The sequence below is a fragment of the Lactuca serriola genome, chromosome 5 (assembly GCF_051521515.1).
Source record: "Lactuca serriola cultivar US96UC23 chromosome 5, Lser_US96UC23_V15, whole genome shotgun sequence".
Classification (NCBI taxonomy): domain Eukaryota; kingdom Viridiplantae; phylum Streptophyta; class Magnoliopsida; order Asterales; family Asteraceae; genus Lactuca; species Lactuca serriola.
Window position 1 is genome coordinate 143,860,976 of NC_136412.1, and position 26,908 is coordinate 143,887,883.

The 26,908-nt window shown below is 38.0% G+C and overlaps 1 protein-coding gene across 3 annotated transcripts; it reads right to left on the reverse strand.

Moving 5' to 3' along the window:
• Window positions 1-14,607: 14,607 nt before the first annotated feature.
• On the reverse strand, window positions 14,608-19,351 carry LOC145053057 (putative methyltransferase PMT21). Of its 3 annotated transcripts, none has more exons than XM_079001024.1 (8): window positions 19,139-19,351; window positions 17,682-17,984; window positions 16,961-17,109; window positions 16,673-16,868; window positions 16,358-16,568; window positions 15,594-16,269; window positions 15,346-15,423; window positions 14,608-15,104 (listed from the first exon to the last, which is right to left on the reverse strand). In XM_079001024.1, the coding sequence occupies exons 2-8, from the start codon at window positions 17,952-17,954 to the stop codon at window positions 14,888-14,890; spliced, it is 1,800 nt and encodes a 599-aa protein (XP_078857150.1). In that variant the 5' UTR covers window positions 17,955-17,984; window positions 19,139-19,351; the 3' UTR covers window positions 14,608-14,887. The 3 variants fall into 3 exon arrangements, with proteins under 3 accessions (XP_078857150.1, XP_078857149.1, XP_078857148.1); XM_079001023.1 differs by having other exon boundaries at window positions 17,682-17,987; XM_079001022.1 differs by having other exon boundaries at window positions 17,682-17,991; window positions 19,139-19,350.
• Between the last annotated feature and the right edge of the window lie 7,557 nt (window positions 19,352-26,908).

Sequence of the window (26,908 nt, forward strand, 5' to 3'; positions counted from 1 at the left end):
GTTCATTTACCTCTGTAGCGAACAGTAGGCCAAAGGAATGGTTAGTCCCGTAAAGGTACCCCTAATATAAGTAATAACCGTAGGCATCCGTACATGTTCATCTACCACTGTTGCTAACAGGTGGGTTTCGGAATGGTTAGTCCCGTCTAGATATCCCGTTGAACTGGGATAGGCAGGACAATTTACACAGAAGGTACTAACAAATCATCCTAGTGAATCGAGGTACACGTATCCATGTAAGTGTATACAGGTAAATGTATCTACGTAAAGGTACTCATGTAAGATATTCATGTAAGCGTATTCATGTAAGCGTATTCATGTAAGCGTATTCATGTAACATGTAATGTATAGTATAGACTCATGAATGAACTGACTCTTATGTAATTCCTTGTAATAGGAATAATGTTTTGTATCTTCTAACTATCCCTATAATAGTTAACTGGAAGGTAATTGGTTGTCCAAGCAGGGTTATACACCCTTGCTACACAAGAGTGTGGGAAACTGAATGAAGGATAAAAACTATAACATCAATACATATATAAGAACATAAGTGTATAGATATAGTTTTGTTCAAGAAGGTAAAAATGGTTTTGTAAGACATCTAAGAGTTTTGAACAATAATTAACAATGACTTGATATATTTTTAATAAACATTTCAAGCGTAATACTTTTGCTATCAAGGTATTTTTAAGATATAAAACCATTTCATGCATCACATTTTGTAGTATGTGAAATCTGCTGAATGAAAACAGAGTTATAAATACATATGATTGATTTAATAACATGTTGTTTTCTACCTGTATTCCCCCCCCCCCCCCATTAAAGCATTTAAAACCATTTAAAACGTTGATTAAGGGGTATGAACTCACCTGAAGATGGTGGTTTGGATGAACTGAACGGTGTAGGATTGTTAGGTGTCAAGTGAGGACTTGTACACACACTATGATCCTAATGAACATATAATCACACATATATGCACCCAATTAGTCTTAAACTACTAATTGTAAATGTTAAGACATCCTAGAACATAATAAACACTTTATATAAGTGTTATAAGCCCTAAGGATTGTGTTTAAGTTGTTGTGGGACAAGGCTAATGGGTTTAGGGTTCCAAAGGACTCCATACATGAGTTTACTCTCCAATAAACCTCACACAAGGAGTTTACAGTCGTAAACTCTTGAGTTTATGGTCGTAAGCTCCTAAGCTTCATGACATTTGGTGTTTTGAAGTTCTAAATGATCCCTAGAAGCATTCCTACTTGGTGTTTTAATCCTTGGAAGAGTTTAGGGATTAAATACACTCCTTTGAGGAGTTCACGGCCCTGGGACCATTTCCCTTAGAGATTACGACCGTAATCTATCTTGGGGATAGGTTTTTGATGTTTTAAAGTGCTTAATTTAACTAGGAGTAAATCTAGGTAATTGTCCAAGGCTTTAGTAGTGAATAAGGCACTCTTTGGCCCTTGAGTTTGGAGTTCACGGTCCAAGAACTTCTTGGGCCTGTGAACACCTTACTCTTGGTGTTCATGGATGATTTCTAGTCTTTTAAACACTAACATACAAGTCTAAGGTGGTTACTTATCAAGGGGAAAGGACTAGGCATCAATTTACCCTTATAAAAGAGTTTACTCCCCAAGGTGTTCTTGGGCGGTAAACTCTCGAATCTAGTTGTTTTGTTATGAAATCGATGTTATTAAACACATTATAAGGCATATAATACAACTAGAGAAAGGTACTCATGATTTGGGATGAAAACCCGAAGATCTGTGAGAGAGAAAATGGCTTTTCTCTAGTTGGAAATGTAACTAATGAATGAATATGGCTCAGAATTCTATATATAGTTCTGGGAGTTTTGGCAGAAAATATTTTATTCCCGAAATGAACTCTAATATAATAGAGTCTTGGAATAACAGAGTTGCACAAAACCCTAGTGCATCCACTCTCCTGATATCTCCTTAAGTGTAAACCCTGAAATACTCAAACTTATATGGAAAAGTCTAAAAATTTACTGTGACTGTTCTAACTTCTATTGACTTGATAATGTTCGTACAGAATGGAAATTTCGGGTTGTCACAAATTGTATTAGTGACTCGACGAGTGGCAGCCCTAACTCGTCGAGTACATGCAAGGTTGGGACATGGGTTTAAGTGACCTACTCCCCGAGTCCGTGCTAGGACTCGATGAGTAGGCCAGTCTGGATGAAACCCTAATTTAAGGGGTTTGCACCCTATTTAAACAACATTATGAGCTTCAGGTCCATCCTCCATCACCTCCAGAGCATTACTTTCGAAACCCTAATTCCTTTTTGGCAAATTTGAGCTTTCTTAGTGACTTGGAGGGTTTTTGGTGCCTTGTGTATCTAGTAGAAGAGTAGGAAGGGAGAAGGATCAAGGGAGAAGGACTAGATCTAGGAGCAACATCAAATTATCTTCACTTTTAGGTAATCAAGCTCAAAACTTCACTTGTGGATTTATAGATTTTCTCCTTTGCCCCTTCATGGAGTTTTGGGGTCAATAAGCTTGATCCTCAAGACTTGGACGTCCCAAGTCTATTCACCTTCAGATCTAGACTCTAGAACCGAGTTCATGGCATAAGGATGCAAGCTTTATGACCATATTAGCCCATGCACCCCTTTTAGACCTCATTTTGGGCCCTTAAAGCATATACTTCCATGCATTCACGTAAAGTTCATAACTTTACGTGCTAGATCGATCTTAGAAGCCCAGATCTACCTTTTGGATGTGAGTTGTACACCAGAAATTGAGATTATAGACTTGGAAAATAGGCGACTCGACGAGTTGTTCTTGGAACTCGACGAGTCCGGGGCTTCAGTCCCCAATCTGTTGTGGTTGAAAAGGACCCAGCTGAGTAATAGCAAGCATTTAGACGAGTCCAGAGGAGTGATCCGACATATTGAGATATAGCCACAATCTGGATATCATGGGACTCGACGAGCATTAGAACACACTCGTCGAGTCCAAGGCGATTTTCCTTACCCACAAGAACAGACTCGACGAGTTATTCATACAACTCGGCAAGTCATAGTCTGGACGTGTTCATATGATGAAGGAGGACTCGACGAGTTGTCCATACAACTCGCCGAGTCAGATGAAGGTTGACTAGATGTCATTATAGAAGGGGAACTCGTCGAGTCTTTGCTAAACTCGATGAGTAGAGTTAGATAGAAGGATAAAAGAAAGGATAGGGACTCGACGAGTTAGCGGCCTAACTCGGCGAGTCAGGTCAACTGGAAGTTGACTTTGACCAGGGGTAAAATGGTCATTTTACCATAAGATTAGTTATCAGTATTTGATTAAGTATCTTTATGGGAATTGTAGCCAGGGAGTTACCGGAGCAGCAGTCAGATAGTTCCCGATCATTATTTCAGCAGTCAGCCTTAAGAGGTGAGTCTCCTTCCAGTAGGAACGGGTCTACGGCCACAATGCTGGCCCGTTTAGATAGCAGTAGTTTCGTATGCTTGATGTCTTTCTCATCCAGGCATGACTATGTGTTATGTGTTCCAGGCTACAGTACAATTCAGTATGCAATATATGTGTTAAATGTTATGATTATGTTATGCTATGTTCAGTCAGTTCCGGACTCCGATCCGATGCAGAGGGCAAGGCCCAAGTCAGTTGTGGACTCCGGTCCGATGCAGAGGGTGAGGCCCTAGTTAGTTTCGGACTTTGATCCGATGCAGTGGGAAAGGCCGAAGTCAGTTCCGGACTCCGGTACGATGCAGAGGGCGAGGCCCTAGTCAGTTCTTGACTTCGGTCCGATGCAGTGGGCAAGGCCCAATATGTGCTTTATTTATTATTGCATGGTATGTGGTATTTTTGAGGATCTCACTAATCTTCATGCTCACAGTTTCAGTTTTGGTTTCAGGTACTTCAACTAGCAAGGGGAATGACTCGAGTTAATGGCATGGCACACACCATAGTTTTAGCCTGGGAGTTAGACTTTGATATTTTAACATGACTTTGACAGCAATTGATAAGAGACATATTTTATGATATTTTTATACACACAACTTATGTTTTCTTATATGATATTTGGATATTATGGTTTTAGTAATGTTTCCAAACGAAATTTTGTGCTTGTATTTTTTTTTTTTTTTGGGTTGTTTCAAGTTGGTATCAGAGCCTTGGTTTGAGGGATTCGAACACACTTCCGGGGGTGTCTGGACTCAAACTAAGGAAATGGTATAAGGTTTTCAAAAGGAAAAACATTTTTGAAAATAATTTTTGAAAAATAAACTTAAAAATAAAAAAGAGTTTGAAAAAGAGAAAAAGGGTGTGGTGCATGCGATCAGCCGAGCTCAAGTAAGTACTCCCAAATTACCCATGCAAGTTCATGTTATGTTATGATTATCAGCTTTATTAGAACAACATGCTAGATTAGGACTAAGGATCTAGGAAGGATGCCTTATGTGCCTGTTATATGTGTTCAGCTTTATGATAACTGCATGCTAGTACAGATTAGCCAGTATGATAGCCAGAGTAGTATATGCTTACTTATGTGTACCTAATGCCCGAATGCTGCTTGCTTTGTGCTTTTATGAGTTCTAGTTATCTTCTACTATCTAGTAAGTGAATATGTTACATTACATATTGCGAGGATTAAACAATTTCAGAAGGTTAGGTCTAGCTCTATTGCGTAGCTCTTGTCTGATTCCAACCGTTGTAGGGTAGGATCCCTCATTCGAAGAATTATTTAGTCTTAGTAATATGTAATAGTATTCACGAGCAAGTTAAGGGAAGATAGCAGGGACCTCTTATGCAGCTGATGGTGGAGAGTGGGTTGGTGATTACCCTAGGGCAAGCCTAGGATGAGATTAGCATGAGATCAGCAGTAGTAATAGAATGGACTTGGTGGAGTCGAGGCAGTTGTTGAGGAAAGTATGAATAGATGTGGAAGGTAGTAGGGGCCCATACTTCTGAAAGTAGAGAATTTGTACTTGAATCGAGGAAGGCTGCGACAAGACCAGGAAACTTGTAGTAGATGAAATCCCTCCAGTTATATTAGTGTTTCTGACATTGTCATATTGTGTTTTCAGAATGGTGGTTTTACGCCCTAGGCCAGCAGCCGGCAGTTCAGGTGCCGGAGAGGGATCAGGTTCAGGATCGGGGGTCGAGCATTTGGATGAGCAGACTCGACGAGTCCAAGGCAATCTCCTTACCCACAAGAACAGACTCGACGAGTTGTTCATACAACTCGGCGAGTCATAGTCTGGACGTATTCATATGATGAAGGTCGCCGAGTTGTATGAACAACTCGTCGAGTCAGATGAAGGTTGGCTAGATGTCATTATAGAAGGGGAACTCGTCGAGTCTTTGCTAAACTCGATGAGTAGATTCAGATAGAAGGATAAAAGAAAGGAGAGGGACTCGACGAGTTGGCGACCCAACTCGGCGAGTCAGGTCAACTGGAAGTTGACTTTGACCAGGGGTAAAATGGTCATTTTACCCTAAGATTAGTTATCAGTATTTGATTAAGTATCTTTATGGGAGTTGTAGCCATGTAGTTACCGGAGCAGCAGTCAAACAGTTCCCGATCAGTATTTCAGCAGTCAGCCTTACGAGGTGAGTCTCTTTCCAGTAGGAACGGGTCTACCGCCATAATGCCGGCCCGTTTAGATAGTAGTAGTACAGTATGCTTGATGTCTTTCTGATCCAGGCATGACTATGTGTTATGTGTTCCGGGCTGCAATCCGATGCAGTATGCAATATATGTGTTAAATGTTATGATTATGTTATACTATGTTCAGTCAGTTCCGGACTGCCGTCTGATGTAGAGGGTAAGGCCCAAGTCAGTTGCGGAATCTGGTTCGATGCAGAGGGCGAGGCCCTAGTTAGTTCCGGACTTTGGTCCGATGCAGTGGACAAGGCCCAAGTCAGTTCCAGACTCCAGTCCAATGCAGATGGCGAGGCCCTAGTCAGTTCCGGACTTCAGTCCGATGCAGTGGGCAAGGCCCAATATGTGCTTTATTTATTATTGTATGGTATGTGGTAGTTTGGGGGATCTCACTATGCTTCGTGCTTACAGTTTCAGTTTTGGTTTCAGGTATTTCAACAAGCAAGGGGAAGGGCTCGAGTTGATGGCATGACACACACCACAGTTTTAGCCTGGGAGTTAGACTCTGATATTTTGACATGACTTTGACAACAGTTGATAAGAGACATATTTTATGATATTTTGAGACACACAACTTATGTTTTCTTATATAATATTTGGATATTATAGGTTTAATAATGTTTCCAAACAAAATTTTTGGCTTGTATTTTTTTTGGGTTGTTTCAATATATATATATATATATATATATATATATATATATATATATATATACAGTGTTGTAAAACTACCCGAGTTGGCCGATTACTCCTCCGAGTACTCGTTACTCCCCCCCTTGCTGAGGCGAGTTACATAATCCCGAGTACTTCCCGATCAGCCCCTTACGAACTGAGTAGTGTTGTGAAATTTGGTCAACTCGGTGATTAATATGTATAATATACTTAATGATTTATTATTTAACACACACACACATGTGATTATTACTACATATATATCTTAAATTTTCAGTAATTATTCACGAAGTGAGACCATTATGTGTTTTTCATTTTTTGTGTATTCTCATGTATCCAGTTTTGTTATATATTTCAATCAACTTATGATTTTATATTATGATTTTGACATATATAATTTCCCTAAAAATATTTCTACACAAATTTCCAAATCCGAGTACTTCCCGAGTACTCCCGAGTACTCGCTACTCGGTAGTCGGCCGAACAGGTACCGAGTAACGAGTTCTACAACCTTGTGTGTGTATATATATATATATATATATATATATATATATATATATATATATATATATATATATATATATCCTCCTTAATAAATGAAAATAATTTTGTCACTTGTTAATCGCTCATGAGTTTTAACTTATCATTTTGTGGTATTTTTGAAATAAATATTATCCACTTGTCAATTTCAGATTTGTTTTAAATTTTAAAATTAAAGTCATATATTTATATATGTGAAGTATCAAATATAATATATATGAAATTAAATTGCAATGAATACATTTCTTCTTTTCTTATTTTAAAGTTTTACATAAAAAAATATTTACTACTTACATTTTAATGTTTAATCTTTTTTTTTTTAAATTAACTCGTATAATATACGAGTCTCACACCTAGTATATATATATATATATATATATATATATATATATATATATATATATATATATATATATATATATATAAACCAAATTTTACGCTCCGATTCTATGATGCTACTGGGATCCTGCCGAAAAATGATCCAAGTAAATCGGATCGATTACCTAGGTGAAATCGTACAATTTTATGATCGCGATTTTAAAAACCATACTTTCACCTAATATTATTTTTGTTAAATTTTTATGCATAATTTCAGATTAGTCTAAGGGTTATTTTTTATTTTTTTTTCTTTAAAAAGAGACACGTGAGATTCTATCTTTGCCAAAACAGTTTAAATGTGTAGGGTCCAAACGTGTTTTGTCCTTAGAAAGGTGGAAATATGTAAATTATCACACTCCTTTCATAAACACGGAAATGGTGTAAGCAATTTTTTTGTCTTTTTGATAAAGCCAAAAAGGAGCAATGAGGCAATTTCTGGAATAAAAGGTAGAGACAGACTCACGCGTTTTGTTTTATAAGAATGGGAATATATTATTTTTGTACAAGACTTTGAACTCTTTCATAATGCTATTTGATGTCTTCAAAGTTACAAGTTACAATAAGATATCCATTTTAGGGCCATTTTATTTTTGGCGTATTGTTAAATTTTCAAAATTCAAAATTATAATCATTGTATAAAAAATAAAATGATCTGTAAAACTGGAATCACTCAATTTTCTTAATTAATTAAAGACAACTTCAAAAATAGTCGTTGTGGTTTTAGAAAATCTGAAGTTTAGTCCTTAATCTTTAAAAACCTCACAGATGGTCCTTATGGTTTCAAAACTTTTAAAAAATGGTCATTTTCGCTAATTCCGTTAGCTTTTTGGCCGTTAAGTGAATGACATTTCTGTCATTTCACTAGCACATGGACCATTTATGAAGTTTTGCCTTATTTAAAAAATAAAAAAATAAAAGTAAAAAGTAATTGTTTAATATACAAATGGTCTCTCTCTCTAACCCCTCATCACTCATCTCTCTATCACCGACTCACCGGTGGAAGAAACAACCACCGCAGATACCAATTTCTGGCCTCCTCTCCGGTCACACTCTACCACTTCCCACTGCCCACACACCACCTGTTGCCACTACCGTTTTGGTCGACCAAGCCCCACTGCCATAAACCACCAAACTCACCTCCTTCGATTCCTTTTTTATCAAGCAAGTTGACAAACACCCTTGAAAACCTGTTACTGCTTTCCCTTTTCCTTCCGTGTTGTGAACCACTAGAAGCAAGAAAAGCCAATAGTAGGGCTGCCACCCACTGCCACAAAACCGCCATCATTCCACCGTTGTTCTTCTTTCAATAAACCACCCACACAACCTCCAGCCATCTGTCGTTGCTTCTCCCTATCCCTTCTTGTGGAACTCGCTAGAACAGAAACATAAATGGAGCAGTAGAAGGCTACCGGAGCAGCCCCAGCTACATACCGCCACTGTCGTTCTGCTGCTGCTGGTAAGCCATCGCCACCTCTGCCATCTTGAATCACATTTTCAAGACTTGTCGATTTCAACTGAGACCAAGAGACCTAGCAAAGGGTCTCGATTTCCTTCTTGTGCATCCTGAAATCGCGATCAGTTAACCAAAGAGACCCAACGATGGGTCTCGATTTTTGTTGAATCTCAAACTTGTAAATCATGATTGGTAACAAATTTGGTTGAAATTGGGGGTGGGTTCTTGTGTTATTTGTATCGTTTAGGGATGAACGAACTTGTTTTGCCACATATTCACGTTTGATTTTGGGTTTTTGAGATCATCTGATAAAGATGAAAGGAAGAAGGCAATGGAGAGAGAGAGAGAGAGAGAGAGAGAGAGACCATTTGTATATTAAACAATTACTTTTTACTTTTATTTATTTTTTTATTTTCTAAATAAGGAAAAACTTCATAAATGGTCCTTGTGCTAGTGAAATGACAGAAATGTCCTTCACTTAACGGCCAAAAGCTAACGGAGTTAGCCAAAAGGACCATTTGTTAAAAGTTTTGAAACCACAGGGACCATCTGTGAGGTTTTTAAAGATTAGAGACTAAACTTTAGATTTTTGAAAACCACAGGGACCATTTTTGAAGTTTTGTCTTAATTAAATTAATAAGAACTCAAAATCTCAATATAAACAAGAAATAATGAATTTGGAACCCTAAATGATAGTTTTGGGCTCAAAAACTTGGTCCCATAAGCTTCATAATTCTTATCTCCTATTGATGGAAGTTAAGTCAGTTGTACATTCGCTTTTATGCTTCTAGTGATACATGAATTTTTATTAAGTTGGTCCACTTAAACTGCATAGAGGTTAGAAGGAGAGATAATGACAAATTTTAATCGATTTGAACTAAATGAAATCTTAAATTTTGATTTGCATAAGACACTTGAAAAGATGTAAAGAAACATTGACCAAAATCAACTTTGAAAAGTTAAATTGATTTGAACTACAAGAAATCATAAATTTTGATTTGCATAAAACCCTTGAAAAATAGTAAAGAAACCTTGCTCGCAACCCAATCACGAACCCACGGCTCTATCAAACTAGCACCCACAAGTCCTCAACCGAACTTCAGAAGAGTAATATTACGAGAACTTGTATTTTATTCAATGAAAGGTATACATTGTTTGCTACCAATGAGGCCATATGGCTTCTAAAAACTTTACTTTTAGGTCATACGGCCGGTCTATTGATTTTGATGACTCTGTGCGATAAATAAAAATAGATCCTAAATATAATTGTTTTTAGATAAACAAAATTCATTAATACTACGACAGTATCTGATATCTACTGCATTAATTATAGTATATAGAAGTAAAAACATAAAAACTATTCATTTACAATTAATCAAAGAAAATAATTAGCAACGAAATCTTGACGGAAACCAACTGACGGATTATCGATAGATTGGTGACTAATTAACAATGGATTAGCATATATAAGTGATGAAATTTTCCTAATACATAAAAAAATCAGGCCTCCTTAATGACACATAACTCCTGCGGTACCAAACTTCGCACCTCCTCAAGGCTGACCCTACTTTTCTAAGTAGCTTGGATTTTTTTTTTCTATTTTTATAAATTCCCATATAATATGGTTAATAAATTTTCACTAAATATTATCATTAAAACACTCAATAAAATGTAAGATTTAACTTTTAGTTTTGTAGAAAAAAAAAACAAATAAAATTTATACCAGCTAATGTTTTAGTATTTGGATGGACCGGAGGAAAAAATGTCTGTCTGGATCTAGTAGGGATTTCCCCTCTTGTGGGCTTGAGGAGTGGAGTTTTCAATGTGGGGCAAACTATTTTAAAAGTTGCATCAAGCAAAGTGGCAAAAATAAGAAAGCGTGCATGGAAAATCAACACACGTTTATACTCTTTGCATTTGATACTTTCGGTTTCCTTGCGTCAGAAGCTGTGGAGCTATTCAATAGAGTCCAACGGGTCATGCATAGTAATGTTATGACTCCAAGATCTATAAATGTTTTTAAAAGAATTAATTCAGTTATCCAAAAAAGGGTTGCGGTACAGCTTGTTGCTCGTTTACCATCTATGTTTATGTAAATATTTCTTATGAATTTGATAATGAAAAACACAATCAAATTTGTGTTGTTATTTAAATTTCTTTTATTGAATGCAAAAAAGGGTTGCTGTACAACTTGTTGCTCACAAGGAAGATAGGACTCAAGATCGATTAAATTTATATTGTAAAAACAATTTTTTTTTGTTGGAAATAAGCCCCACAAACGAAATTAAAGAAAAAGGTCAATTAAATTAATATTTAAAACAAGTTTGTAAAAGAATGGAACTTGCGCTAACAAGATGCTGAATCGGCCTCGCTACCAATTGAACAAGATAAACTTTATACAAGAATTTTAATAAATTATTATTTAACGAAATATCATATAAGATAATACGTTAAAAAATCGGACCCTATTTTTACAAGGGGCTTGTGCGGTTGCACACTTTGCACACCCTTAGATCGGCCCTGTTAGGCCATAAGATATAGCCACCACATGACCATTTAAAAATTATTGTCACATTAGTGTGATCTTATCACGACAGAAACACTACATTATACTTGGTATACCTATCACATCTCATCATCAAAATAATATATTTGTTAAACTTTTCGTTGGGCTGAGGACGTGCCAACCCGTTCACATGGAGGAGGCAGCGTTGTTCTTCGATAAGGGGTTGTGTGGGGCGATTGAGGACATTGTGGTTTGTGGTGACGACTTGCTTCCCTACCCATTCGGCTTGATGGTTTGGGTTTATACTCGGCAATAAAGGTTACCTCATATGCTTTTGTTGCCTCAATGGCCTAACTTGGGTATTGCAAAACCACATCTTACAGGATAGCGGCATTTATGGTATGAATTTTGATTATGCTTGTGCCTTAGCTTCTCTTTGTAACAAACTTTTGGACATTGACCTTGACAGTTTTTCTACTAAGGACACCCCCCCCCCCCCCCTTAAATCCCAGAATACACGGGCGAGTGCCATTTTTAGTAAAATTGTCCAAGATATGGAAAGTGCATTTCCACATGACGGCTTGAAAAAAAGTAGTTTTTCAATGTTTATGTGCACTACATGCTCAAGATTTTCTGGGCCACATATATCTCATGTGGAGTATCGTACCATAGTTAAATATCAACTCATGATTTCAATATTCTCAGCCGGCGAGATATGCCCGGTGTGCCGCAATGCATGTTTGGACTCTTTTGGAGAGCACGTAGTTTATTGCAAAGAACTCCCAGGGTTCAAATACAGGAATGATATGGTTAGGGATGTTTTGGTCGACATATTAAAGCGTGTCGGGGTTTCCGCCAAGAAGATGCTGATGTGAATTTCCTAACTGATCCGACAGAAGGAAGGTCAACCCTTAGACTGACTGATGTTTTCATTTTTGGATGGGTTGGAGGGAAACACGCATATGTGGACCTTACGAGGGTATCCCCTCTCGTAGGCTTAAGGGCTGAGGGTTTTATGGTTGGACAGGCTGCATTAAAAGCTGCTACATGCAAGGTCACCAAACATGAGAAACCGTGTATGGAAAATCAACACATGTTCATACCATTTGTATTTGATACGTTTGGTTTTGTTGCTCCGGATATGGTGGAGCTTCTTAGTATAGTACGACGGATCATGCATAACAATGTTATATCCCCTAGATCTATGGATGTAGTGTTCAAAAGAATTGGTTTTACCATACAAAAACGTTTAGCGACACAACTTGTTGCCCATTTGCCTTTTCATTCATTGTACGATGATAACTAAGATGTAATGAAAATATTATATATTAAGATTTATTTTTAATTTGAAAAAAAAATATTAAGTAAATAATATTTAATTTTAATAATGTAACACTTAAACTTAAAGTTAAAATTAAAATTAAAATTATCCAAAAGTTACATAAATAAAAATAAAACTTACAAAAAAAGACATAATTCAACATAAAATTACTATTTGTACTCGATGCATTCGTTTTGGTATAAATGTTCCGTTAGTATTGTTGGGAAAATTGACACGTTTGAGTAGTTGAATTCAAGAACTCTTATCATGTATTCATTCTCATCGGGAATCAATTGTTGCAATAGATTAACTCCATCGGCCTCAACATACGTGCTAATCGCACATCATGTTGACTTAACTACTGTATTATGTAATATGATACAATCATATATTATTCTACTTATCTTGCTGTCATCCCATAGTCGTGCAACATGTTTCACTACATGTCATTTCTGTTTGAGTACACCAAACACTCTCTTATGTGCTTCCTAACAAATTCTTGTATTTTTTGTGAATTTCTTTGTATTTTCATCTCTCGGTAACAAGTACGTCTTCTTAGCGTAATCATGGTATATCTCATCAAAAAGGGAGTAACCATGTTCGTATTCTATTCCATTCTTCATGAGAGAAATAGTAGGTGCTTGCCCGGTCAGAATATCATTGAAAATGTGAGAATTATTAAGAACAAATATGTCATTGTTGGACCCTACAACCCCAAAGAATGCATGCCAAATCCATAAACCATAAGATGCAACAACTTCTAGTATTAAAGACGGTGCACCTATATCACATCAGGTAAATTGACATCGTTATGTATTTTGACAATTTTCTCACTCTCAATGCATACAATCAAGACGACCTATCATTCTTGGTAGATCGTGATTTGCTTCATGGATAACATATAATCTCTTAATATCACGTTTAGTAAGGTTATGCGAGTATATTTTGTCGAAAACCTCTATAACATATGTGCAAAAACACTCCACACTCTCTCGTGCGGTTCTCATACAAATACACATGTTGTGTCATTAGTAATATTGTAACCTATATACCTAATGCAACCGTACAATTATGTATATAACTAAAGCCCATTCAAGATCTAGTGTGTGGTCTTTGCTGAAAAAACTTATACCACGCCTCTAAAGCGTTACTAATGTGTAAAAATGCATCATTACTTATACAAAAACGATGATCAATGCTTCCTCATTATAAATACAATTTTTCGAAAAATAATCACGTACTAAACATTCATGGGAACCTTGACTATCCGGCTTGTGTCTACACATGCGTTGAGTCTTGATCATCAATGTTGGTAACAACATTAACAAATGTTGAGACAAACTCCCTGTGTATCCGAATCATATTTTTCGAAAATTTCAAGTTTATAACGTTGAAAAGAAGAAGATTGTGAGTGAAACTTAAGTGGTATACAGATGAGATGGTGAGTGTGTTTAAATAAATATGATTTTCTTTAGAAAATGTCATTAGCTATTAAGACCTTGGAAACATTCATGGGAACCTTGACTATCCGGCTCGTGTCTGCACATGCGTTGAGTCTTTATCAACAATGTTGGTAACAACATTAACAAATGTTGAGACAAACTCCCTGTGTATCCCAATCATATTTTTCGAAAATTTCAAGTTTATAACGTTGAAAAGAAGAAGATTGTGAGTGAAACTTAAGTGGTATACGGATGAGATGGTGAGTGTGTTTAAATAAATATGATTTTCTTTAGAAAATGTCACTAGCTGTTAAGACCTTGGAAATCACTTCTTTTTCCCCATTCGTCTGTTCTCTTTTGTGCCAATCTCTATGAACCACCATGGCCATGGCATGGAGGATGGTGTGCACAGCCGTGGTGCATCTTCCATATGGCCACGAGTTGGTCTCATGGCCTATATACCATTTGGCATTACTTGTATGTGATAAAATTAAGGATTTTACTAATGCTAGTGTCAGTTTTCCTTTTGTAAAATATTAATTGTACCTTATTTTAAATAAAAATACTAATTATACCGTATTTTAAATAAAATATGGGCAGATCATGGTAATAAAAAATGCTCCACAAGAACCAAACAACCATCTCATGCTACAAGAATTGTAAATTGTGTAATTATGACTTGTACTTCATGCTATAAAAGTTGTACATCACTTGATACAAATACGAGCTTACAATTGCTCCATCATCTTTAACAAATACAACGAAAAGAAAGTTTTCTCGGTACAAAAATAATAAAATCAAATAAATTAAAAATATTACTACAACAAAACTATTATGCAACTAAATTTGTTTCTCTTGATTTTCATCAAAGATTATACGTGTCGAATAAAAATAAAAAACTTACACTTGTTATAAGTATGCCCCGTGCTTTGACGCAAAAATAACTAAGAGCTTTGCTTTGAGTACCAAAGTTTCTTTTGGCAAATCAAAACTTTTTCGGTCTCTATATCGTACTCGGTGGATTCTTTATGACAACCCCATTTCATTCCTTTTGCTATTGTCGCAATCGCGTCTACAAAGTAGCTTGATTCCCTAATGATTGCATATCCATTTGGTCTCAAGATCCGGTCCATTTCCAATAACACATGTTTCATCTCACACCTACGCGAAAAAAAAAGTCAAACTCAAATGTTAGAAATCTAACAACCCTGAGCTGAACCACACAGTCTGCCTTAATAGCATCATGTAAGATGTAAATTAGGTATAAGAGCTCAATGTCACAAAAAGCCCAATCCACATTGGAATTGTAACTTTCGCAATGTAGTCGCTAAGACTTGAACCCTTAAACCCTTATGTGTTTTTGGAATCTAGTTAAAGATAAGTCGAACTACGAAAGTTTTACCTATGGCTTTCGGTTGTAAAGAGGCCGTCGACATGAAGGAGATCGTACGTTCGAGGATAGGTTGAGAACGCCTCACACCTACCAAAACAACAAATTGTTAGATATGTGAAGCCCTAGATTTTCTTTTCGAAAAAAGTTTTGAGGAGAGAGAAAGACAGATGAAACTGTGTCTAGCAGATATGGAATACCAACACAAACAAACACATTCATATAAAAACCACACAAGATTTATGGGTGTTTCCACTTACCAATCTTGGAAAGTTCCAACGAGACCACGATCAAACACCACGGGAAGTGTATTCGGAGCATACGAAGACACAACATTCATAACCCAAAGTGGATCCTCGATCAAAGCCGCAGCAAAACCACCATAAACCGTATTCATATCCATAACATTTCGGATCTTATTTGTTCCAAGAGCCGGAAGCAACTTCTTGTAATGCTTCACCCTACTCTTCCACTTACTATCATCATGCTTAAAAGCCCCATCACTTCCACCACGAACATCCGAAACACGTTCGGGTGCCACGTGCAATCTTTCGGGCCATTTTGCAATCGATTTCAAGCTCAATTTTGACTTTTTCGGGTCGGGGACAACAACACAAGGTCTCAATGGGGTATACCATCCGGAATCGGGCTCGGTTCCATCATCACATTTTGGTGGGTAGTTGTCGGGTGTATCGAGTTTTTTGTAGCAATTATTGTCGGATGATTTTTGCCACACGGCTATATCGTCTTTCTTGTTGTATAATTTGAAGCACATTGAAGTAAGAAGCTCGGTTAATTTGTCATAATCGGATTTTTGATCTTCGACTGTTGTGTTCCATCCTCTCCATCGGTTTTCGTAGTTCACGGGCGGGCCGGATAGGACCCAGAAACCGCCCGGACGGAGGATCCGGTTTACTTCAAGAAGGTAAATTCCACCTGAAAAAGTTTCATTGAGGAGTTTTATCAAACAGTTGGTGGGCATTATGTAAACTCTTAATGAAATAAAGCAAGATTGAGAAATTACCGAATTCCGCCCATGGGATCAGGCATCTAGAGCAATGAGCCATATCGAAAGAATTTGAAGGAAATGGAAGACGTTGAGTCGATATGATTCCAAGAATGGCGGGAATACCACGTTCAAGAGCGAACTGGACTTGGGCCTCATGGTTATCTCTTGGAGCAAGGGAGATCGTAAGAATTCCACGATCGAGCAAGTCACCTCCCCAACTAGCAACCTGCAGATCAAAATTCAAAAAAGTTTCAAGATTTGAGTATCTAAACACATTGAAATCCAAGATTTCTGAAATCTGATCAACATTTCGAAGCTTGGAAAACTCACCCCACAACCGGTATCAATGGCAGTACGAACAGTCCCGTCTTTCATTCCGGGAATTAGGTTTTGCATCAAATCAACATAAGCACTGACGCCATTAGGGAACATAGTCCCACCTCCAGGGAAGTAGAATTTCTCTCCTTCTTTCCTTAACCAATGCTGGTTAGACTTCTGTTTGTTGATCCAATCATATGGGACGTTCCTAAATTGACGACAAATTGAGAAAATTGATTACTTTTTGATCAAAGTTCAACGGAGAAAGACTATAAAGATCGCTAAAGATTGAATCTTTACCTGTACCAACATTCGTTTTTGCTCTTCGGCCATCTTATTGGCTCCTTGTAGCCATCAGGTGGTGGCACAAGGCATTCTTTCCTGTCGAAAGCTGGTGGACAGTGTCGCTCCATGAATGTAAGCCTGTGACGTCCGTATTTATTCCATCTCTGTTCACCAAAACCATAACACACAATCAAGTTAACTTCAAATCACTAATAAGTACTTGAATTTCCCTTTTGAAAATTGATTCAATGATTGAAAATAAGTAAACATTAGTTCATACATTCAAGAAATAGCAATATGTTTTTATTTATTTGTGTATTATAGGTGTAGCATCAAACTTTTATTTCATTCTATTACATCAATATACTTCTAATCTTTTTTCTTATTACAATATTGTAATTTGAATTTTTAACCATTCATAACATTATACTTTCAATTTTTTTCCTTCTTAGAATATTATAACAATGATCATTGTTTTGTATTTAGATGACATTGTTATAATTGAGGAGATTTTCAAAATACTACATAATTGATGCTACAAACGAATCCATAAAAGTGTGTCGGTATTTCTTGCATTTAACCTTAAAAAGACATAAAGTTTTATAATTATAAAAAATTTAAAATCACTCATTTTTTATTAGATCCAACTAATTTCTACCGATTTTCTTGATACCATAAGCATTGTCTAAATGAATATAAACACAAAAAGTGACATAAAACTAAAGTAGCACCATACCTTAGGATCCGTGCAAGGTGTGTAGTCTTGTAAATCAGCACTACATTGAGAAAACGAAACCGATTTCACTTGAATTGGAGTAGAAACAGTCTTTTTGGGAGATTCAACCGATTTCACAACTTCTTCAGTGACAAATGAGTTCTTTTCAGAACAAAAGATCCCACCAAGATAGAACGAAAATCCACACAATACAATGAACATTATCCCCATTGGTACAACCCTTGAACTTTTATCATTTGGCCTATAGGGCTTATCATCATCTTTTAGCTTCATTTTTCCCTTCTTCTAAGAAATCTTTCACACCTACTATCTGTTCACAAAATCAAGTCAAAGGTGGATCAGATATGGTCAAAGGTAACCGTTTGACTAAGGTATGTGAAGTCCTTGGTTTTCTTTATATACAATTCAAGATCCTAACTTTATTATGATACAAGAAAAACCCACATATGTTAGTAGTAGTTTAATGCTTAAAATTAAACATACGTGATCTAAACAAAGATTTTGGATCAAAAATGGTAAAAATAAGCAAGACAGGTTTGTAGATCACCGAGGTTACTAAATATGGAAACTTAGTTTCATGTGGTGAAGGACAGATCTAGCTCATGGGTACATAAATACTCGAAATATAGACAGCAAAGTGAAGTCAAGAAATAAGTGCAGATCTGATGGCAAAAAAGTAATTAAAAGAAAAAAAAATCAAGATCTGGTGGCAAATGGCGATTACTCATTACTACCGACTTTTTGGTTAACAAATGTCCATGTCAGAATAACTTTATGAACAACAACTCACATGAAATTTGGGCCCAAATTTCGGAAAAAAAAAGAAAAAAGTCAAGTAGGGACATATGTGTTTGTGCCCATGAGATCGAACAAAGATTAGAGTGTTACATAAGAAATGGACATCTCAGGTTCCTCACCTACCATTGAAGAAAGCTATTATCATGGAGTGGGGTGGGGGTAGGGGTAGGGGTACGGGTAGGGGGCTATCTTGATTGAAGTTATTTCATCTTTTGGTGTGATTCTTTGATTACCATCGCATTCAATCGATTGCTACTTTATTTTCTTAAAGAAAATAAGTGGATCTTGAAGATTAATCAAGTATGAAGTAAAAGTACATAATTCCAAACAAATCCCACTACGACGTAGTCAAATTTCAGCTGGAAATCATGAATTAAAGTCAAAAGTTTTTTGCTTTCCTTTTCTTTCAAGATCCGTATCAGTTAGTGATGAACTTCACATAAATGACAAATTCCTCAAGATTTTATGCAATTAGAGGAGAAAATGAAGTGAACCCATCTTTCGAAATCAGATCTAGAACACAAATCTGTAAACTTTCAATCAAACTAGATTTGGGTTTTTTGTCAAATTCGTTATAGTTCCATTTCAAGAAAGATCTGGGCAAGAACCCTAAAACATAGAAAAACAGAGCAAGAACAGAGGAGGAGTAAGTTAAGTACCTCGTGTAATGTGGAGAATTTCCTATCTTTTTGGGACAGATTAGTGAAGCATACGAAACCACGGGATTCAGTGGTTTCAGGAACAAAATCCAACAAAAATGGTGACAAATCTCACTGAAGGAGAGAGAAAGTTGGGGGTGGTGGGTGTTGTGATTGGTGAGAACTGAGAAGAGAAGTGTATCTCTGGCCTCACACACATAGAATGATCCCTACATGCATCTATATATAAATATGATGAGATGATAACCTTGAAAAGTTACTGGTTTTACACCTTCTGCGTTGGTGGGTTTGTTTTCCTAGATTTGCCAATTTTTATTTTTATTTTTATTTTAAAAGAAAAAGTTAAATGGAAATTCAATGTCTTTGGTACTCTTCTCACTACATGTGTCTTCATTCTACAATAGCTTATTAATTGAACATTAAATAAATCGACGTAACAAGTCCCCGTACAAACATTTTGGTGAAAAAAAAAAGAATTTAAGGATGTTTTTTTGTTTAGAAAGGGAAAATAATACAATTGTCAAAAAGTTGTATAATTGTATTCTTTGGTATAATATTTTTAAAGATGTTATTTAAGAGTCAAATATCGATTTGAGTTTTTGGAAAATTTGAGTTTTTGGGAAATTTTAAGCTCTACTTTTTAAGAAACAACTTGAAAAAAAGAAAAAGTTGCGATTCGCAAAATAGACTTTTAGCTCTTATATTATAAACAAAGCTCCAAATGCAACTTCAAGTAGCATTTAACATATATATATATATATATATATATATATATATATATATATATATATATATATATATATATATATATATATATATATATATATATATAACTAAAAGATTTCTACTAAAAGTTAGCAAATAGCTAACAAAAAAACTGAAAGGATTACGACTGAATAGATACATATATCTATTCATGTTTTCTAACCACTCTTTACACTTGACTACCAGTTTTTTTTATTACTATTCACATACTACGTAAGAGAATAATTGATAATCATAACTACTAAATAGTCATTTCTAATTAAAGCTTCCCAAAAAGCAATACCATTTATATACTTCCAATAGGAGAATATATGAGTAGGGTGATGGTGGAAATCCAGATTCTTTATGGATCATGTATGTTCATTTTCCGAACTAATATTCCATCCTTTGTCTGGGTTACAGGAAATTCAGTCTAGAATAATCCAAAAGGACATTTGTGTATCTAGGCACAGAACACAAGTCAAATCGTTAAAAGGTTATGAATTCGTGTAGAAGAAGAAGAACTGAGAATGGTATATGATGACTCAATTAAAGAGTTGTATTTATATTAGACATATTAGGGTTTTCGTCTTCTATATTAGTTAGGAAAATCATGAATTTAATGACATAATCAATGGTTAGCAAAATTGATAAGATTTATCAATTTTACCATAATCACCCATTAGAATCCGGTTTTTCCATAATCACCCATTAGGGTATTCGTCTTCTATATTAGTTAGGGACTACCGCCAGGGGCTCTTCCCCTTGGACCCCGCTAGGTGCGCTGCCCCTAGGACCCTACAAGGGGGCACAACCCCCTTTACCCTCGTCATTCTGTTGTACTAGCTTATAATTCGATCTTATATATGCATGCACTCTGCATTCTCCAAACATATAATATATAATACAAATGATAAGCCCCTTAGCTCACATATTAGTTCCAATTACATAAAATATCTGGTGACACTAAAATCACCAACAATCCTCCCCCATGTTAATGTAATCGATGAACTAACATAAATTTATCTAAACAAATCAAACCGGTACATCAATGAAAATATCAAAATGATTGAATTCTCATCTTAGTATCAAACATTTCAAATACTCGAGAATCAGGGTGTTCTAAGAATTGAACCCTTCAACCCTACTGAATACTTGAAAGTAAAATACATACTAGTTTATTAAACATTCTAGCGAAATACAACTTGACACTATTATAAAGGTGTGTATCATAATCCTCTCATGATTGTATCAAGGCCAAGTCCCCAACCTCTTTAAATGTGGATACACTTCACAATCACATAGGTAACTCCCTTACTTCATGTATTTGAATATACATTTTATCAAATGACTTATTAAGAGGTTAAACTTCAACATGGCTAACTTGCAGAACCAAACATGTACCTAGGATGTATACTTAATGTGTTCCAATCTATAAGTGTGAGCTTTCAACATTGAATTTAACTCCTAATGGCATATTAGAAAGGAATTGGGTCTCTCACCATTACAGAATTAAATGGACTTTAATCCCATCCCTATAATAGACTTGTGCACTAAGTCTCTTTTCAGACCTTTAGTCAAGTGATCTGCCAAATTTTGTTGCTGTTGTGACATGTTCGCAGATGGTTTGGATGTTGAATGATGGATCTGACTTGGGTGCTTGCATGAGAACACAATCACATAAGAATCGTTAAGGGACGACCGAGTGTTCTCCTGGGATGTCGCTTACACGATCAAGTTAGTTTTTGGAGAGAGAGAGAGAGAAAGAGAGAAATTTTAGGGTAATCTTCATAAGAGAGAAGATGGATCTCTTCCTTGAGATGGAAGATATCCATTTATACATGTTACTAACGGATCGTGGGGACCGTGCCTCGTGAGCGTGAAGCGTGGCCTCCTCTTACTAGGAGAGCTATTCACGCTAACTAACTGCCAGGTGAGTCAGTTATGGGCATCACCCGGGCTATTCGTTGCTTTCTCATTGGTTGTGAGTAAATGAGGATATCACATGGAATGTTCTTCCCTTGTGATGAGAAATGAGTTGCCGCTCCGACTTTGGCTCTCTTAGGCCAAGACCGGGTCTTAACTAAGGTAGTAACATCTCTGTTACATTTTCCTTCACATTTAACGTGACCGTTAGGTAACATTAACAAGTCCTTTAGACCAGTAGGCCTCTGCATTCGTGACGTAGCAGAGTTGTTTTAGGCTACTCACAGATACGTGGCGAGCTGCTATTGATATCCTATGCTGATGGTAGAGCGAAATCGTCGTTGCTCGGCAGTTTCATCATGAAGACAGTTCACTGCCCCTTTCTTTGTATTTAAGCCTATGCCTTCCTTGTCACATCCTCCTCACCTGTTACCTTGCTTTCTTTACGCTTCTTTTCGAAAGAAACCTTTTCGTTTTTTCCTCCAAACTCTTCTATGGCTACTTTTCACTCTTTGGGAAGAAATCTCACTGCTAAAGAGTAGGAATCTTTTCAATTCCAGTTCGGTTTTGTTCCTGAACACGTGGTGAAAATCCCCTTGCCTAATGCCTCTTTGTACAGTCTTCCTGAGAGCAAAGTCGGGATCTCAATCGCCTTGTTTAAGGTAGGTCTATGCTTGCCTACCACCGATTTCTTCAACTTGATCATCCGGGAATACGGGTTTTTAGTAAGAGAGTTGGACCCTATCGTTATAAACAAGATATTGGGCTTTGAACTCCTTTGTCGTGCGCTAGGCCACTTGCTAATCGTTCCTACTTTCAAGTACTTCTTTAAAGCCTCCACTCAGTCGGGACTCGAACCCTTTCTCGCTGATAGGAAGTCCTTATTCTTATCCACGATAAGAAGTCTAAAAAGAACTAGCAAGAGAAGTTCTCATGGGTGAACAACGATCTCGTGGTACTTAGTTATCCGAGAACTAAGGTGTACGTCGACCGTGCCCTAGCAATAGTAAGTATTGTTATGGTGCTACATCGATGTTAGTAAGTGTATTTCAGAATATTATGTTTCCTGCTTATGATTAAGTTATATGCCATTTGCATACCTTGGATGTTAGAGTAGTAGTTCGAAGATGTTTCCCTTTTGAGCCGGTTCTTAGGATGCAGTCACTATAGCAAGTGTGAAAGGGGCTCAGGAGGTATTATGTTAGTCTTTCAGAGTGGTTCAGATTCGGTATTGGTTAGTTTTGGAGCACTAGCAATAGTAAGTATTGGTTTTCAGCAGATCGGCCATTAGATGGAGTAAAGGATTGAGAATCCTTTTCAAGTTGTAAGCTGTAGGGATCTAGTTGAATCAAAGTGGGGGAGAACCACCCGAGTGGTCAAAAGCAGAAGTAAGTACAAAACTGGGATGAGTGTGCATCCTCGTTGAGAAGGAAATCAACCCAAGTGGCTGGTTGGATTAACGAGCATGTGAGCTGGAAGTTTGGGAAACTTCCCAATGATGAGTTCGTATATTCATGTTAGCTGATGGATGGTTTGGGAAACCAGGTCGGAGGATCGCCAGCAGGACTCGAGTGAGTCAGGATGTAGATTATGTGAACGTCTGGCATGGGATGCTTTTAGATTAGTAGTCAATGGTATAGTCTGCATGGAGAGTGTGGTAAGAATGTGGGATAGTCGCAGCATTCGTTAGTAGCCAGTCAGAGGAGTGTGGGTGAGGGCCCGTATCTCCTAGTTAGCGGAGTTTGGGCAAGGCCCATGTCTCCTAGTTAGCATGATAGAAATCAGGAAAGGATAGTTCGATGAGATTCAGTATGGAGTTGGCCGTCATAGCCCTAGAGACGTGAGACCTTGGGAGAGGTCGCTCCAAGATATAGTCGGGTGAGACCCATGGGAGAGGCCCGTATGTTGGTAGCAGTAAAGGTGGGACTTGGTAGAGGCCTTAGGGTCAGGTTAGGGGATCGAGGATCCCAGAGCATATAGAGTCAGAGTGGCAAGGTAGATAAAATAGTTGTAGATAGCTGAAGTTTCCTTCGGGAGTCGGTAGGAGCGACTGAGCGATTGAGATTGGGTTTAGTAACCAGTGGGAGTCCAGTAACCCAATTGATGGCAGATTAGTTGGGACTAGGGTGGTCTCGGTTCATCCAGAAGGCGGATAAGAGACAACAAAATCTTCATTTAGGGGAAGTAATGGTAAGAGAAGTTTGGTGTGGGGCAGCTAGTTAACCGAGAAGTGCTATGCCTCTTACAATAGGGTTAAATAATCTTAGAGGGAAGGGCTTGACCCTGTTGCGTAGTTCTCGTATGAGTCTAACCGTTGCAGGGATGAATCTTTTACTCGAAGCCTTAACTGATCCATTTCATTGGGATGGGTTTTCAGCACCAAGATATAGTAAGAGGAAGCATTTAGTGTGTATCAGTGAAGTAACCAGCACTGGGAGTGGCTGGAGGGGGTAGATTCAGCGAAGGGTATATCCTTCACAAAGATACAGAAGGTTGTTATTTATGGAAAGTTGCCTTGGGAAGGCCGGTGAACGCGCAAGGAAAATGGGGTGAACCCCTAGGATGTCAAACATAAGTACCCGGGGAGTACCGAAAGGATTGTCGGTTGGGTAGGAGCCGTGTTTTCAGGATTGTTGGTGGTTAGAGCGCTCTCGGGGTTCTTATCTTCAGGGATTATTTTGCGGAGAAACCGGACGAAAGACCAATGGTAGTGGTCCTTCAGGGATCGGACCCAGCAGGTGATGCATGCATCAGAAAGGAATGTTGTGAGCTGATTGTAGGATAGTTGGCTGTAGCGGACTTCGAGGATGAAGTCTAGTTTAAGTGGGGGAGAGTTGTAACGCACTATTCTGAAAGTATTTTTTATGGATTTTAGAGCCCGATGCTATGACGTTTCGGTCTTTTATGGATCTTGAAGTTTTTTATTGGAGAAGTTTTGGGCCGAGGTGTGCCGCTAGAAGCATAGGGCTTCTCGCCACCATTTCGTGGATATAAGGTCCGTCGAAAGCGGAATTAGAATGAAGGAGTTATAGCACTTTGAAGTTATTGACATTAATGGCCCCTTAATGAAAAAGTTGGCAAGGAGGACCATGCGTGCAAAGTGGAAGTCACGTGGGTACGCCCAGCGTATAAGAGAAATGGTCGCGGGTGCTTTTTGGCATACGCCCAACGTATGTCCAAAGTCTAGAAAACCCTAATTTAGGGTCAGGCATTATATAAGGAATGATATACCTCAAGGGTCAGCCTTCATTTTCACCCTTGGACAGCCACCACTAAACCCTAATCCTCCCTTGAGTGTTTTTTGAGCTTGGAGGCCCTTGGAGAGTATTCTAGTGTTGTAAGCCATTTTCTCAAGCAAGTGAAGAACAAGAAAGGTGGTGGACTGAAGGAGAAGATATAGATATGGCGTTTTTGCTCCATTCCAGACATTCTTGAGGTATAAAGTCTTGAACATGTCTCTTGAATGTTTAGATCTTCTTGGATGGAGTTTTTGGATGTTATAGGTCCCAAGATTGGACCTTTATGACTCAACTCGTTTTGTTAGACCTTGAGTTGCCATTTTCAGTTCTAAATGAGTCCCTAAGGTAGAAAGTTGCCACCTTGATGGTCCATTTGTGTTCATGCATGAGATCTAGCCCCTCTTATGGAAGTAGAATATCACTTTGGAGTTTAGGCTTGTTTGGGTCAAGTAAAGTCACCAAGTCAGTGACTTTGTGGGTTAAGACGTGGAAAAGGACCAGGATCTATAATGGTAGCTTTTAGATCTGAATATTAAGCACTTAATGGAAAGAGGGCTTAGTAGGAGGGTTATGCTAAGCGTAAGTGCAGGTACACCCAGCGTACACACCATCTTGGCTGTACGCTTAGTGTACATAGATGTACGCCCCGCGTACTCTGTCTGTATGGGCTATGTGTTATTAGGCCACGGATTGAGGGCACGTTTGGGTATTTGGGATTTGATGGGCCATTGGGAGTCGATTAATATGGGCCAAAAAAATGTTTTGGGCTTAGGGTAAGGCCCATTATAGGGGTTGGGCCCGATTTAGCAAATTGGGCCATTAGTGGGCTACTAGTGGGCTTGGGAAGCTTACCTAGTATTGGGCCCTAGTTTTGGGCCTTAGATATGGACCAAGTTGGACTAGCGGTAGAATGGTCATGTTACCCTATAATAGATTATTATATTGGACTAAGTAGTGTTTGGTATTGGTAGTTCGGGAAGCCGAAGGGTCAGCAGTTCAGGAATTTGCCAGTCAGCAGCCAGAGGAGTATCAGCAGGGTTCAACAGTACGAGGTGAGTCTCCTCATTGTGTGAATGGGTCTACAGCCACAATGTCGGCCCATGTAGTTTATGAGTAGGAAGACCCAGGGGTTAGCCCTCGGTATTGTATGCTAGTATGTGATTCTGGATCAAGGTTTGATGTCGGTCGGGTGCCCGAGGAATGTTTGTGTGATAGTTTATACTTGTTGTCTATGCGATACTCATATGTGCCTGGTGGGAAGGTGAATGTGGGCGAGGTCCCGTATCTCACCACTAGCAGAGTATGGACGAGGTTCCGTATCTCATTAGTAACAGAGCAGGATCGAGGCCCAATATAGGAGAGAGGTGAGTGTTGGTGGGGGCCCGTATCTCACTATCAGCAGGAGCGTGGACGGGGTTCCATGACTTGTCAGTAGCAGGATAGGGGCGAGGCCTTAGATCAGGAGTATAGTAGAGTTTGTTAGCCACTTGTTATGTGTTATGTTATATGTTTGTATGTGTTTAGCGGGCAACGCCCAGAGACAGGTGGGGCCTAAGAGAAACATATATGTATACTGAGCGGGGATCGAAGCCAGACGGGGCTTGATGCCGGATTCCTCCAGAGCCGGGCGGGGCCCGATGTAGCGGGCGAGGCCCGATGCTTGCAGTATGTGATTATATATGGTATGTGGTAGGTTGGGGAACTCACTAAGCTTCGTGCTTACGATTTTCAGTTTTGGTTTTAGGTACTTCCAGTAACGGAGGGAAGAGCTCGCGGTGATCGCATGGCACACACACCAAAGGAGTTTTTGTCACACCCCGCCCGTCGGCGGAAACACCGTGCAGTGTAACGTCATTTCTCG